Source organism: Diadema setosum, chromosome 19, assembly GCF_964275005.1.
Source record: "Diadema setosum chromosome 19, eeDiaSeto1, whole genome shotgun sequence".
Lineage (NCBI taxonomy): Eukaryota > Metazoa > Echinodermata > Echinoidea > Diadematoida > Diadematidae > Diadema > Diadema setosum.
This window is the reverse complement of record NC_092703.1, coordinates 33505241-33522627: the sequence shown is the minus strand read 5'-3', so window position 1 is coordinate 33522627 and position 17387 is coordinate 33505241. Positions and strand designations below refer to the sequence as shown.

Genomic DNA, 17387 nt, shown 5'->3' with positions numbered 1-17387 from the left:
AGGTTTTCAAAGGGATCATTTATACATTATTCGATAAGACATACTTTCGTAATGATTTTCGAAAAGCGTTACGGGTATTTATATTTTTGAGATGAGATGGATTGTTTACCAGTTTCAGATCTGATATTTTCTGGTTTATGATTCATATCTTTTAAGCCTTGCATGATAATCATGTTCAATTTTATCTATCTGCCAATTTATAACTATCTATATTGATGATAATTTTTGTGTGTTTATTTTATACGGCAACGTTAGTGTTACGTGTACTGACGTTTCCTGCTAAGACTGTAGAAATTGGCGACTGGTGCAATAGACTACTGCTCTTTAACACCATAATAACTCCAAGTTATTCACATAGGAGTTTTTATATGCCTTTTGGAAGGAATGAACTGAGTTATCTAATTTTCATTAATGACTATCATGACTTGTCCACCTCGTCTGTGTTAATGTCTAAAACAAAAATAAATTTTCTTTCATTTCTGTGATTCATGTATGCGATGATTGGGATGTAACAGATGGATTCATGTGGATTTGTCACCACCAAGGGAATTATCATAACAATAAGATTTCTAATTTTTCACTTTGCTGCAATGGCAGCCAATATAGCAAATATCACAACTCATCCATAATATTGACAACGTTGCTAGTTACATAGATATTTGTATGTATAATTGCATCAGGCCGACTTTGCTTCGACGTCACAGACAGAACCATATAATTCGAAATAAAAAGATATATCCGCCATCGTGCCTGCTGATTTCCAACCCGTTCCCGCCAGCTCATCTTGACACTCTTAACACACTCCATAAATGCACGGCGTCAATACATCTCTTTTTTTAATAGCGTCATAAGCTGTCATAAATCTTGAAAGAGGTCGACGATCGTGGTCCAGTCTCTAGCCAAGCGTTTGACAATGTTTGACGCCGTTTTATGTTCAAGCGTGCCCCAGAAAAGGAGTTTAAAGACATGGCTCAGACACGGATTTCTGAGTTTTAGCCAGAGGACTATACAAAGGCCTGCAGACGACACGCAATCTATTCTGACAGAGACATGAATGTGACGGAGTGACAGAAAGAGGGTAAAACGCAATTATCATATCACCCACCCCATGTTCGCCATTGTACGGTTAAAATTAGACCTGGCGGGAAAAGTCACTGTCAATCACTGGTTCTGCTGAAAGAGTTGCATTTAACATCTCTGTTTCTTCTTTGTCATTTCTCGCTTTTCTCACTACATAAAATCTCTTTTATCATATATTTTAGCGCCTTTTTGCGTTTTTAGTATGTTTCTTTTTTATTCTGCTGCGGGTTTTTTTGTTCAAGTTTGATTTTTCTTCTTTTTATCCAATTTTTTCTGGCTCTTCTTTTTAGTGTTTTCTTCTTCTGATTCCTCATCTTCTCGTTTTCTTTCTTGCCTTCGTTTTCAATTTCCTCCTGTTCTTTCTCTCGTTATCATTTTCCGCCTTGTTTTTGTCTTAATGATACCCTTTCCTTTCAAAACGTTCCTTAGCAAGTGTTTAGCACTGAGTGAAATATAACGAATGGAGTTGACAATTATGTTAGATGATTTACTCTAACATCTTAGCACAAAAATTACTCATGATATACGCCTACTTATATCAGAAATTGATAGCACAGAATTTGATCGTCAACAGGAAGACATCTGACCTATCCATGATATGAATATGCATATATGCAAATTCGTGTAATTCATGAATGGGTTCCTAGAAACCCACGTGGTGAGGAGCTTCTTTTAAAAGAGAGAGAGAGAGAGATATCTCGCACAAGTGGCTTTCTTGAGGAATAAAGTTAGGTTTTGCCGTTTTCTCCTAGATGATTGATAATGTGGCTTTGTCATCGTTGAATGTCACAAAAATGATGCGTTTGCGGATGATCGTCAACTTCTCCTTCTCAAGGTTGTAACATCCCAAGTAGAAAGTTCTGATTCAGACGGAATGTGGAACCGTGAGGTATAATTACATGACCACACACCAGTTTTCCATTAATTGTAAAACTTTTCCTAATAATTTTCCTCTCGTAAATCCGACATCGGTATACAGTATAAGAAATTAAAAAAAAAACACAAACAAACAAATCGACGCTACTACTTTCAGTTGAGCGCGTAACATGAGCGCTGGTTCTTTCACTCCGTACAAGCAATTTTCCTGCAATATGCCACACCGATCTGGGTATATCACATTAAGATATTGACTTTCCTCCACTGTGCGAATCACAGTTGTTTACGTGAGACTATTTTCCACAGCATGAACGATGGCCAAATAACATATTGCTCCATTTTTTCACACATTATTTGTTGATATTTCGCTGCATTTTTTCGAGTGTATATATATTCATAAGTACATGCCAGTATACTGTCATTTACAAGCTATCATGAGCATATAGCCATATGTGAAATTAGGATACTCGCCATTACGTGGGATAAGCATTGTGAATGACCTCGAATGCACTATACTAGATTATACGCATGACAAATGCATTATAAGGTAGGCTCACTTTGGCTTCAGTGAGACTGAGGGCCGAAGCGAAGAAGAGATACAACGAGATTAGTATGCATTTTGAGTGCATACAGTCTAGGGTGGCACCTGAACGAGTATATTATTACTATTTTTGTGGCAAAGTTTAAATGTGTAATTATGCAACACTGTTCCACTTATGTAGAATTCATGGCTTTCGCGCATGACCGTGCACTATTATGATTGAAATGCGTGCATCTGTATCCATAGATAATATTCTACGTTTGAATGAACAAAATATATATAGTCCCCGAACCTACGATGGATCTCGATGCGTAAAAGATAAAAGGTCCGTTACATTAAGAAATAACCGTAAGATCCGACCGACTGCATATTTAAAACAACTGTACATTATGAAGCAAAACTATCAGATAATTACAAAATTGATTGACGAGCAATTTCTATTGTGACGTAATCTACCTAAAAGGATGAAGGGGAGAGCACGTAGGTCTGATATTGGACAAACTCTCATAACTTCCCTACGCGAGAGATCACGGTGTTCCACAGTGTGTTCACAGTGTGGTCACATAGTCGACTATGTGAAAACGCTCGAATCTAACAGCGTGGAGATGATTTTACACAGTTGTTTGGTTTTCACAGAGTGTTCACATGGTAAGGTTCTGTGTCACACTGTGAATTGATGATTCACAATGTGTTCACACTGTTTAACGCTTGAATTTAACAGTCTGAAGAGATTTCACACTGTGTTCACAATATGTTCGCATTGTGTTCACATTGTGTTCACACTGTGTTTCTCACACTGTGAGAAAGTCACACTGTGTTCTTTCCAGCAGGGTTCGCCTGTCAGAGGAAATATACTTTCCATAATATGGCAAAAACAAACCCAAGAACAGGTGTATTTGAAGAGAGTGCTAACTACTGTCTGAATAATTTGATAAATCCTTCATAATGACTACCACGGACTTTTTTTATTCCATATTTCGCTAATTGAACATATGAAATACATCTCTGCTAATGAAATCACGCCTGAATGGTCACAGTTACTGAAGTAATTCATATTTGTGTGTGTGTGTGTGTGTGTGTGTGTGTTCCTCGAATAAAAGTTTCTATAAAAATCTGCAACCCTGATGTATCAGTCTTGCCTACAACGTCAGTGACAAATTATTTCAGACCAAATGAAATGCAAGACACTCAAATTCACTAACTTACTGGGTGTTCGATTTTTGCCCAGTCGCACAAAAAACAATTATGTCAATAAACCATGTTTAGAGCGTGGTGTGTTTACTTTGCACCGTCAAGAGCACTCGAAACCTGAGAGAGCCCAAGTACACAACGTAATCGACACCAAACACTATAAGTATAGTATCGTATCGACTTCTATAGGTTCAAGTCACTTTTAGGTCTTTTCACGAATGAGGATTCCGGCCAACGTCTCCTCTCTCTCATCAAGACCTTTGTGCCAATGTGAGAACAAAAAACAAAAAATAACAATGTGCAGGATCTCATTATTATACATAATAAAGTCCTAATTTCATGACTTTCAAACGTTGTTATCACTACTAAAGGCATTTAGCAAAATTGACAACCATGTTTACATTAATTTCCATTCCCACCCCCACTATTTCCATTCCCATCCTTATTCAATTTGTACTAGAACGAAAAAATACAATTATGTTTTCTTCGTCTTGTTACTCATTATCACATGTATTTTGTTAGTCTAAGTTTTTGAAATTATTACAAATAATATGTTCTGCTTATACATAGGATTGAATTGTCTCTGTTTATTTGATGGAAATGGGTGAACTTTGAACTTTGAATTAAAAAAAAAAAAATCTATATCAGCCAAAATAGAAAAGTAGCAATTTCAATGAACAAGACACTGTTTTCTTGTGGTTTTGGGTGTGTGTGTGTGTGTGTATTTGTGTGTGCGTGCGTGTGCATGTGTGTGTTTGGCGGGGTTGCGTGATTAATTTTTACTGGATTAGGCTGATTAGCAATCCTAATGCCTAGGCAGTAATCTATGTATTGATAGAACAATAACATTTGAATAACTCAAACCAAAATGATAATTCAAACATTCTGAAATTTTATGTTAATCAAGCTCTAACCATGTTTACCAGCAATCTGGCAAATATGGGGTAATGATAGTGGCAGCCCACCACCCCCCCCCCCCCCCCCCCTGTAGAGCAGTAGCAACTCTGAAGAGGCTATCACGGGTTAAAGACGCCTTGTTAATCACAATGGTTTTGATCAATAATAATGACATGTGCTATAAACATCATGGGGTATGAGAATCAATTATAAGGGTCAGCTGTATAGAACAAGTTGCAGAGCCTTGTCATCTATACCACAAAGTCTCCGTAAGCAATTTATTTGAATTCTGAAACCTTAACGTGGGGTCCCTGGGGCAAATCAGAAATATACGTACAGTGTATCTTGTAGGGTAGCAACATGCAGGAGTTAAAATTTCTCATTCTTTATGTCCGGAAGGATTTATCATGGCGACCTCGAGATAAAAGCTATAGATAGTTAACTCACTATCAATTAACAGTCTCTCTCTATCTCTCTCACACACATAGACACATACACACACACCCATGTATATATATATGTATATATTCTGTATGTTCATATATGCATGAATATTCTCATTTACAAATATACGCGTGTGTATATTAAAGAAACCAATTGATTTCTTGCTTCATGTGGGAATATTGACATACCGTCAGTGCCTGGTTATAGAGGCGTTAGTCACATACACAAATATGCCAGAGTTAATGAAGTAAATATACCTAACACCTCGCAGCATAACAGCAATAACATTCGCATTGCATGTAGTCTGCGTCCGCATGATCTTCAATTGTGTATAGACAGCTGTGTGAAGCATCGGTCGAGGCACTTTTTTCTTCTCTCACCTCACTCGCGGCGTTACAACTGTCAACGTCCGTTAATATGCATTTTATACTGACAGGCGAGATCGCGGATGAACCCACGACTGTCAGTGCCATTGTAATGGGTGGTTGATTGATATTTTCCGCTTTTTTTTTCATATGCATTGACGGATCGGCGTAGTGCTTCAAATGCATACACATTGTAGAAATAAATCATTTGCCACTCGTTAAGCACGTCAAAAAGTGAGTGTGACATACATGTGACACTCACGGGTTATAGCCTTAATGAGATGGCTTTCACTACACTCAATTCTAATGCCTGCTGTCCTCTTTCATTTATGTTGATTGGACATGATGATATCAATACCGGGAAATACTGCTACGCGAACATAATGTTACCGAGAATTCCATCAAACTTCAAAGTAAAGGTACATGTTTACATGCCATGACATTTGGAGATTTGAGGCATTACTTAGAAACACCAAAAGCTTACATTTTTCTTTTTTTATTGTGTTGTTTGTAATCATTTAATGTTCATCGGCCGCATTAAAAAAAAAAAAAAAGCCAGAGGCTTTCAGTTCTATGCATAATATAATAAGAACATTAACCGCAAGTAAATTTTACAGTATGTTTCTATCAATGTCTATTCTGGAATCCTAATAACTCACTAATGCAGTGATACATTTACACTGAACAAAATAGAGAGGGGGCGGGAAGAAACAAGGGTATGATATACTCTGTTAACTTAAGTTTTATTATGTATCGTGATGTAATTTGCGTATTCAATTTCCGTAAAGTATGTATATGTTTCTGTCGGATATGGAAAAATGAATAAATGAATGAATCAATCAATCAATGGATGGATGAATGAATGAATGAAGAATGGATGAATGATGGTTGAACATGATAGAAAGTCTCACCTGGAAGCGATCTGGAGGAACTGTCCTCAAGAAGTACGGGTATCTGTCGGCGTTGCTCAACTCGTCACTAGTAGACAGGTAGCTGACCTGTGGGATGGAGTACAATCCGAACAGGATGGCGGCTTGCAAACTCGACGCGCTCCGCTGCGCGCCGACCACGCCCATGATGGGTGGTAAGGGATCCGATGAGTTGAGCGCGCACTGCGACACTTGCCGCTGAGAAGGGATCATCTTTAACGACTGGCGCAGCGCAGGCGCGCTGTACGAGCATGTGTCGTAGATCTCGTACCCCAGCGTGATGTTGGGCAGGATGGTGTTATTCGCGTTCACGCGTCGGATCATGTAAGCCATGGCTTCGACGCGCTTGAGCGCGTCGAGTGAGCGTAGCTCGCCGCAATCCTGGACGTTCTCTTGGTACAGGTGCATCGGGAAGAGTCCCCCGAGGTTGATGTCGCCCCACTCCGTGTAGCTGATGTCCGTGGCGTGGGGAACTCCAGCGGTGTGGACAGGCGACATCGCCAACATCAGGAAACAGGCCACGATGGGGAGCATGATGACGAATACCTTTCCGATGTCAAGGGCGGGGTTGGTAGTCATGATGACAGATGGCCTCAGACCAAACAGTCACTGAAGAGCCACTGCAAAGATATCCATTATAATAACAGGTTAAGTCAAAATTATATATTCAAAATACACACACCAAACATACAATGTGTATTATAATTATTTGTACATGTAGGCCTATGTTGATATCTATGATTACTGAGAGACGGACCCAGGTGCACTAAAAGTATGGCATCAAGTGCGTAGATAATCTAGTGCGGTATAGTGCATTGACTCCTGCGTACATTCGCCAGCCACACGATATTTTATTGTATTTTTTTTTTTGCCGCAGCAAAGTAATTGCATCCTAACAGGTCTACTTAATATTTTCATTACATGTCTGCAGGTTGTCTACCCTTACTTTTCTGAAGTAGAATTCACTTGGAAGTAAATTGGGGATACATCTTTTGTTGTTCTATTCAACCCCTTGAATTGATGTCTACCATCAAGTTGAATTAATGACACTTAAAAGGAAAAATACGAACTAAACCTTGAAAATGTGATGGCTCACACTTCGCTTCACATCCCATCCCCTATCACACTCACATACACCACATGCATACGAGGCATCTTGAGATTCCCGCGTTGTGACCCAAACTGTACTCTACGTGCTATCTTCTTTTCACAATTTCGTTTCTTTTTGGTTAAGTATAGGTGGGTGGGGCAGGGAGGGGGAGATAGAAAGAGAGACAAAAAGATAGGAAGAGAGTAGGGAGAGAGAAAAAGACACCACTGGACCGATGGATATCCGAAAGTCATCGTCCGCTTGCGGCGTAACATTCAGACGTGACACCTGTTGGTTGACTTGCGAATCGAAATGGTGTATGATGCGATTTAGCTCATTGCGGTGATCGAAGAACCCTCGCAAAACGTGTGGGGGGGGGGGGATCGCGAAATACTCTCATGGCGATTCGCCACAAAATGACAAAATTGCTGTTGTTGTTATTATTTCTTTCATACTGCGTGATCACAACCACGTGATCACTAGAAGTGTCCGCAAGTGGCGTCCTAAGAACCGCGCTGGTCACGTCACGTGAGCTAATGACTTCAAGAGGTTCTAGCAATGACGTCACGAACTCACTCGATTAGATATGGGGTGAATCTCACCATTACATGCTAAAATTATGATCGGTGCCTCACAGAAACAATATAACATCCTTGGTCAAGGTAGATAATATAAAGAATGCGAGAAGAAAAACTTATACATAATTTATTATTTACTATATTCATAGTCAATCTCAATCATCATGGTATAAATTCAGCACGAATTGGCATAATAATGATTCCATCGGCGCTAACTGATTAGCAAACCATTGCATATACGATGTATGCAGAAAAATATCCTCATTTATCATTGTAGGTCCTTACTGGGTGGAAAATGAAATCGCCGATGGTAGCTGAATAATATATTACCATGACAACCAAGTTGTAATTCGGCCAAGGTTGCAATAAAACACTCTGTAATGTCATGGAATCCATTTCGAAAGATTGGGATTCTACAGGGGTTTGGGTAGACAAGTGGTCACCATTCAGCTGGTCCTGAAACGGATGACGGAAATGCGCGCGCGCACACACACACACACACACACACACACATACGCACTCACATCACACACACAAACGCACACACTAATAGCAGCCACACAAACACACAGAGGCAAATATACACTTATAGGCTACATGTACTCCAATCGGAAATGATGGATATATCACGCAGATTCTTTGGTCCAACCATAATAATATGCCCGACATCATAGACGCTACGAGGAGTACATTGTTGTTTGTGAGATTGCTCGTTTAAAAGCAGGGAGGAGAGACCTGTTTAAAGGCATTATTCAGTATTTGCAGATGAAACAAAAACCTGGCGTTAGTGCTTCAAAATAGTTCCAAAATGTGAGTTAGGGACAGAAACAACCAATGTAAAAATGTTCATCAGCATAATCAATGTTAAGTATAATTGTTTGGTTAAAAATATACAAAATGTGAACATTAGTTATTAGGAGTCAAAAGGAACCTGAGCTTTCGATCTAAGCAGAATCTTCTTCAGAGGCAAGATTTTGCTTGGATCAACAGCTCTGGCCACTTTTGACTCCATTTTGATACTCCATTAGCTTGCCACTATTGGGTAACAGTTTTCAGCAGCTCATTTTGCTAAAATTGTTTCTAGAATAAACCGTCTGCAGCTATGGCTTATTGAGAGAAATAGTGATATCTCCTTATAAAGACTTTATTTTTAAATTTTCATATGTTAGACTGTTTTGTGATACAACTGACCTACACACATTCATTAAATGTGATAACTCGAACATTGTTTAAATCATTGCTTCCAATGGTAAACAATACCAATTAAAAGCGCAAAATAGCCACCGTCTCTTCTCGTTGTAGAGAGGGCATGCTCAAGGGTCGAATCATACAATTAGACTTAAATCCAAAATTAGGCATAATATTGTGACGAAGATTGTTTCAACCAGAAAGCTTTACCAAGGATTGCCAGACGTAGTAACCACAGATGCCGATACATGCTTATGATGATGTTCTCCAGTATTTCTGTTAAATTTAGAGTTGTTTAATTTGTCTTTTGAACGGCAGGTACATGGCAATTCTTAAGTTTGCATATCATTATGCATATATGACATGCACCTGTCCGTCTTCATATTGTATTACCATGGAATAATGCCGTACACTTTTATTAATCACCGATCTCTTCAAACTGTTAGATTCAAACAATTCAATTATTCAATGTATTCAATTATTTTGTTCTATTGACTTTGTGTTACAATAATTATTATGCATGAAAAAGAAATGCAGAATTATAATCAATCAATCAAATCCATCCATCTATCAATCGATCGATCAATCAATCAATCAATCAATCAATCAATCAATCAATCAATCAATCAATCAATCAATCAAATAATCAATCAATCAGTCAGTCAGTCAGTCAATCAATCATTCAAAGTGAATGCAGGTATTTAAGTGCATCTGAGTGGAACAGATTCATAGAGCGGCCATTTTCTGCGTCCTCCGGGGAAAAACATATTGCCTGGTTGTAATACAGATGCACCGATGTAGATTGGTCTATTGTCAAAGCACTGTGCGAAAGGTGTGGGCTGTGTTAGTACCAAGCAAACAGCTAACCGAGTTTGCCTTCCGTGAAGAACTGGAAAAAAAAAGAGAAAAATCTAAAACGCGGTACAATTTCTGTGAAATTTGGATCGAAAAAAAAAACTGAGTATGCCTTTAATAACCTTTGTATTGCCATCATCACTGAATCAACAATGTTTTCATTATCATCACCACAGGTCAGCAGGTATTATATCACAGTAAAACCTGTCTCAGCTGCCACCTGTCTGTAGCGGCCACCTGCCGTATACGACCAGTAAAAACAATTCCCTCCGAGAGAAAAAAATGTATGTTAAAAAACCTGTCTATAGCAGTGAACTGTCTATAACGGGCACTTTTCTGTCCCCCTTGGGTGGCCGCTATGGGCAGGTTTGACTGTATCATCATCTTTATCATTGTTTCTATTACATTTATCTCCAATGAATATTCTTCTTAATATCTTCTTGTTTTCCCCACTGAGCTCCATTTTTTTTTCTTTACTTCATGTCGTCCTCCATTTAGCAGTGACATTTCATTCATTTAAGTAAAGAGTTAGTCCTTTCGATATACATGTAATTGTAATCGACTACTTGACATTAACTCAATGTCTTTCTCAACGTCGAGGCGTCTAAATATCGCATAATGGAGCTTTTCTTTCGAAAACAACATCAACGATATCAACAAGAATAAACAAGCATAACAAACGGCAGATGTGCATTTTAAATACCTGAGATTGTCAGTTTGGATTCAACTCACAATCTTTTCAGTGCCCCTCACCGTAGGAAGTTTTTTTTTTTTCGGTTACTCGGGCAGAACGATTCCAAATGCCACGTCTCATCTGATATGCTGTTTTATCATGCCTGATAGACACTTGACGTACAGGGTTCGTATCGGAAAGTACATTTAGTCTGTCGTCCATCAACGTTTCTTTTATCACTTCACTGATTGCATCGGCATAGTCAATCTACGACGAAAAAGGACACGCGCAAATCAGCATGTCAGAGAGGAACATATAATGTCCAGCAGATATTTAGTGAAATCAGTATATCAAATGTCTCTCACTGATGTATATACTTATCCTTTCAATGTGACTGCAAAATTTGTATAAATGAATGGCGATCTGGTAGAACAGGATTACGCGACTACTTTATGTCGTCATGTTGAATTCAGCTTGAGAGAATTTGAAGAGAAACAAATATCAACAACAACAACAAAAGTGTGTTGACGATTTGAAAATTATCGATCGCGAAGCCAGCAGTGAGAAAAATTATATCCGATGTCTTATTCGAGCGTGCTTGCAGCTTTAAAAGCTCCGTTTACCATTGATGCCGACTCGGTGTTAAGGATGTCACATCACGTGTTTGAGGGCTATTAGAGATGTGTTGCACCGAAAGTTCAAATATCCGTTGCTCAGCTGGTTTAGAGCGGGCAAAAAAAGAGCAACCAACCAAACAAATAAAACAGGAGACTATAGTATGACAATATGACAATAAGACGCGCCCGTGACCTTTAACTGGTCTATTGTCCATTCTTGAGACTCATAAAAACTCCAGGAAACACTACTTCAAAATTGTATCATTCAAAAAAGCAGACAAACAAATTAACCGTCGATAAGAGATAGAATAACTCTGGCCTTGGTTATAAACCTAAATACTGTCCTTCCACTTTATCAAGATCGAGGTATGTGCCTATATTCAGTGTTCTATACACCCATTTCTGTCCTTGACACCTGAGTCCCCCCCCCCCCAGCCCCCCCCCCCCCAAAAAAAAAAAAAAATAAATAAATGTTTTTTACACATTACACTCGAAGAGCTCTTAAGTTGACGAAGATTCCTTTCAAACACTCATCTCTTAATAGGATCTCTTAATATGATTAACTAAGACTGTTTTTGTGAGAAAAGAACCGGACGAGTCTGTTATTGACTTCACGTTTACCTTCCGATCGTAAAGCCAGGATTTGTTTGCCAATGACGGACGGAAGAATGGAGCTTGTGCGATCTCAACGCAAAATTAGCAACGTCAACACGGCGTTGGCTAACAGCAGTAGGCCTTTGTACTGGAGACTGGCTATCAATAGGATATGAACGTGCCTGAAACACTTAATAGTATGAGATGCTTGAGCGGAGTAGTACAGGCATCAAAAAGGAAAAAGGACATTTCCATTGCATGTCAGTTTTGTCCGTGATGTGAATGCGTGGGTAGAGGCGACTCCGATATATTGCTAACGAAATAGGCTGTTCCTTGTTTGACGAATGTTTCTCTTTCGGGTATAGAAAGTGACATGTCATAACGCAAAAAAAAAAATAGACTTACCAAGTCATGAAAAGCGATTGATGCATAAAAGCACTGCGACTAACACTCCGGCGAGCGCAGCAAAGTTTGTTTGTATGAATATGCGTGGATATTTATTTTGTGTTTAGGTAGTCAATAACGGCAGACCTATGAACAATATCAATTACTTCTAAAATCCATAAAGCAACACTAATTGTATGTGTCAACTTTGATCTAAAAAAATACACTCAATACACCTCTTCCCAGCTCCAGCATATCTATTTTTAATTTTCTAATGTTTGTTTGTTTGTATGAATATGTGTCGATATTTATTTTGTGTTAGTCAATAACGGCAGACCTATGAACAATATCAATTACTTCTAAAATCCATAAACACTAATCGTCTGCGTCAACTTTGATCTAAAAAAATACACTCAATACACCTCTTCCCAGCTCCAGCATATCTATTTTTAATTCTCTGATGCATTCATCTTTTTACAATGAATGTGGAGAATAAACACGCTGCACAATAAATTGATTGCCTTCGCAAGGAATTACAGAAAATCTTTGGAGAGAAAGCTTGAAACGTGATACCCAATATCGCGAGAGTTTTATTGTACAAGGGGTTTTCTTTTTCTTACTTTTCATATCGGGTTTATGTTTTTTTTTTTTTTTCTGATTGACAAAACAGCTTTCACAGCTTCGATATCGCGGTGGATGCCTCAAGCGATCATTTCATTTGCCTTTCTCACCATTCATCACACCGAGGCTTTGTTTGATTCTCTCGTTTTTGGCGGGAATCGGGTGAGATACCTCCCAGTGTATCAAAGATGTTTATCAACACAACATGCAGAATGATTTAAATGATTGAAATCGATCCTGAGCTCCAAGTTTATCCTCTCCCACTTTGTATATCTCTCCGTTAATTGGATGGGCAGGTCGTCAAGGAAAGCAGGAGAATTTTAACAAGATTTGTGCAAAATTGATGGTTGGGGGCAAACTGAAGTACTGAAGGATTTGGATTCTCATTAGGGAAATTATGAAGGCGCTGCAATATAGAAAGTGCGTTAGTCTCAGAAATCTTGTGATCAATGAAGACAAGTCAAGATACTGTGTAGCATCATTCCTAAAAGAACGACAGAAAATAATTCCCTGACTATACTTGGCTGAACTCCCTTCTTCTTCTTATTCTCTTCTCTCTCTCTCTCTCTCTCTCTCTCTCTCTATCTATCTTTCTCTCTCTCTAACCCTTATTTCACGAGCATCATGTTGGACCCCCTTGCTTTTCTTCATTGAAATGTTATTCCTTATCGGTTGCCAAACAATGAAGCTTTGTGCTTATTCCTTGCAATCGTTCTGTATTTAAATTAATTAAATTGAGATGTAATTATATTACAGATTTATATTGTATAACTAATGAAAATAATGATAATTGTTGTAAATATTCATACGACTGTTATTTTGTACAATGTCAGTGAAACTGCAGTAAAATTTATGTATTTGAAAAAATGGCAGAGAATAAATCAAATCAAATCAAATCAAATCAAGTCAAGTTAAATCAAACTGTAATCGGGCACTAGTGATGTATGGGATTCATCCTTGATTTGGGCATGGAAGTAAATCGTATCTGGTGCTACTGTTGGACTTTTTATGGCGAAGAGAATAAGCAGCCTGAAAACGCTCTTACGTTTGTGATGATCAGATTTTGAGTTTGATTAACAGTAACATTTGTTCTATCGTCATTCTATGGACTACTTATAGATAACTTGTGCAGAAGACATAAAAATGTTACTATCTAATTTAGATGCCAAAGTCAAATTCAAAGTGTTTAAGTCAAGGGAGAATTCGTAGATTTGATATCGCTTTTATCCGCATCAATGTAAAGGAAAACATATCATCACCTCTGCTTACGTCATTTGTATACGTCCAAATACATACATCTACTTCAATGCCGCTTTTTTTTTTAACTCAATCGTTTCTTTTCTATCTCTTCCTTACTTTCTTGGCTTTTACGTCTTTCTTATTTTCTTAATTTTATATGTATACATACATACATAGCTATTATGTATTTATATATCTATACTTTTTCGTTTACGTATTTGTTCTTGCGGTTCCTTGTCTACAAATACATATTATCCCTGCTCGTTACGACACATTTATCATGCCGTAAATCGTCTTTAATATCCATTCGGTTATTGGCGGTTTTGGTTATTGGTGGTAAACAGGTGACTTTAATTCACACGAACTGAATTGAATTGCACTTAACTTACAGTCCCCATTGATACGTGCGTCAAGTGCGCTTCCTTTTATGATCGCAGCATATCTTATTTTTCCAATGTACGTCACGATTGATTCAAAGACGGGATTTTTTTTTTTTCATATTTCCTAGAAATGTTTTTCTTTGTGCATTTTCAGATACCTCATGTAAACAAAGAGAAAGCATAATTATGACAGTGTTTCTAGGGGTAGAACTCTATTGTCATGTAGTCTTTTTATACAGTCTGCCTTTATCTCGACAGATGTTCCCAATAGTTTGCCACCTGTTGCAAGTTTGGATAACTTCTTGAAGACTCCTCATTGTATGGCATTCACGTCACAGCACCTAAACAGCGACACGTGCCAATTAGACGAGAACGACTGGTTGAAAAGGCGCTTCAGTCTGAGTGTCAGCATGAGTAGAAGTAATACTGAGTATACAGTTTATCATGTTTGTTTGCTTTTGTTTGTTTTTGTTTGTTTGTTTGTTGTTGTTTTGACCAGGTAGCGTGGGGATACCACGGAGTGCGGAGGCTGGTCCGCGACTCAGATTATATTAGAGAATCCCCGTAGAAAACGAATTTTGTACAGTTTTATCACTGATCCCTATTTGTAAGTCCACACACCGCCGAAGAATCTCGACCAGAATCGACCGTTACCGCCGAGCGTAGACTTCGACATGTTCGATGCATATATTCGCTGACGGGCGCTATTCGGATTTTTGTAACGTACCCTGGTTGGCAGCGAATGGAGATTTATTAAATCCGGCCACCCATCCGTGAATCCCCACGCTACCCGGTCTTTAAATTACCATGAGCCGTACGTGAGGGACCCGCACATTATATGCAAGCATTGCTTTTAAGTGGGTCCCCCCATTGTTTGCTGAGCATTTTACGTCCCAAACTTACTTGTCATTGTTACGTAGGGGGACCCGCACATTACCACCACTGTTTTTCAGTGGGTCCCTTCAGTTTTTGTTTTCACTGAACATACAGCGTCAAAAACTTAACTTTCATGTTATATAGCAAGCATAATAAATATACGCAAAATGTTTGTATTTACCAACTGATTTTAGTGAATCATAATTTGATTTACATCTTGTTACTTTGTGTTCTGTTGAAAAAATAAAACATATTTCGATCCGACTTTCAAATCGAATGCAATATGTCTTATGAATAATAGGAAGTGTATGCAGGGGAATCATGCTTTCTTAATTGCCTTCAAACTACTCTCCCCCTCCCCTCCCCCTTTCGGGAGTTATTGACGAATCAAAATTTAGCTCACAGAAACACTTAATAGATTATGTACATATAATATATATAATATATACTTGTAATATATAGTACACAAGTGTGTGTGTTTAAGTAAACTTCATACCCGTTGTCCTGCATTACGTTTTTTTTTCCTTAATTATCAGGTTTTTTTAAGATTTCATTCGTGATGTATAATTCTTCCCATTCCATGTAAAAAAAAAAAATAAAAAAAAAACTTTCCCATTTCTTTAAAACTGTTCTTTTCATTTTTTTAATGTGAAATTTGTCGGACTACTTTGGGTTGATTCTGCACAAGCTGAAACATTCGGTAGCTGTCCATTCATTCTTACTTCTGTAAATGCGTATGTGTGTAGTGTGTGCACATGGTATGGTACATGAAGAACTTTGATATCCATTATTATATATATCACAACGTGATAGTGAATTTAAGACGCAAGGATCAAATGTCTTTATTTTAAACTTAAGGAGAAGACTCTTTCTCTACTCTGTGACCAATGCTAGAGAGGACTATAGAACTCGTCGACCAGGTAGACATGGACACGTATTAAAGTCTTTAAACAGTCATGTGATTATTAAAGCTGAGGTTATCACGTGATCTCACGTGATAATCCTATGGCGTGATCCATCGTCACGTTGATCAGTACAATGACAATACACATGTCTATAATGCCCATATGGGTGGTTTTTATGTTCTGCAGTAATATCTTTGCAGTCTTAATTCTATCAAAAGCAACGTGAACTTCGCTATCGCAGTCCTAATTTCATGTAATAGCCAATGGAAAGCTTATCTGTAATTGATTTTGAACTTAGGACCCGTTATCTTATCAAAATTAATAAACTCGCCACTATTGACTTGTGCTGTGCACACAGCTCAAATTGACATGGCAATTAATAAGGGGTTTGGCAAGGAAGAATCTGTTCACGCAGTAAGATAGTGTAACGATTGTGACAGGGAGAGAAATGTACAGCATGAAATAAGACAGTTGTGACGTACTGCTTGGCATTGGATATCTCCTCTTTTCCCTTATGCCTGGAATACATGGACATGAAACATTACTGTCACTGCATGTTAAGTTAAGTCTTCAAAGCTAACAAGCTTACAAAAAAAAAAAAAAATCCAGAAGTTAATAACTAAATGTCTTCGATATTTCAAACGATTTGTAAATCACAGACACGCACACATATGTAAATATATATATATAATTCAGAGCTGTGCCATCAAATTTGTGCGGTCCGAATGAGGAACTCAAATTAACAATTAAATCGTACGTATCTTTATTTCGGGCTACTACGTTTCTTTTTAGGGCCACCAAAAAGTGGCAACACCGCATATTTCTGTATTTTATTTCGTAACATTTATTTGATTATTTGTTGTTGATGTTGTTGTTGTTGGGTTTGTTGTTGTTGTTTTTTTTTTTTTTTTGGTTTTTTGGTTTTGTTTAATCGGTTCCCCCAGTTAGAGTATGGTCTAACAAATATCTGTATTTCATAGTTCCCCTAATCTGATTATCACGGGACCTGCGGCTGTACAAGCTTACTTTTACGCAGGCCCCATCATATTTCTCGCATTATGGCC

The 17387-nt window shown here is 38.1% G+C and overlaps 1 protein-coding gene across 1 annotated transcript in view; it reads right to left on the bottom strand.

The window, feature by feature from the left end:
• The window catches only part of LOC140242452 (metabotropic glutamate receptor 3-like), a 47189-nt gene extending 40287 nt beyond the window's left edge, over positions 1-6902 (bottom strand). The window contains 1 exon segment of the mRNA XM_072322187.1: positions 6306-6902. Within this exon segment, the coding sequence (XP_072178288.1) occupies positions 6306-6902 (597 nt within the window).
• Positions 6903-17387: the final 10485 nt, after the last annotated feature.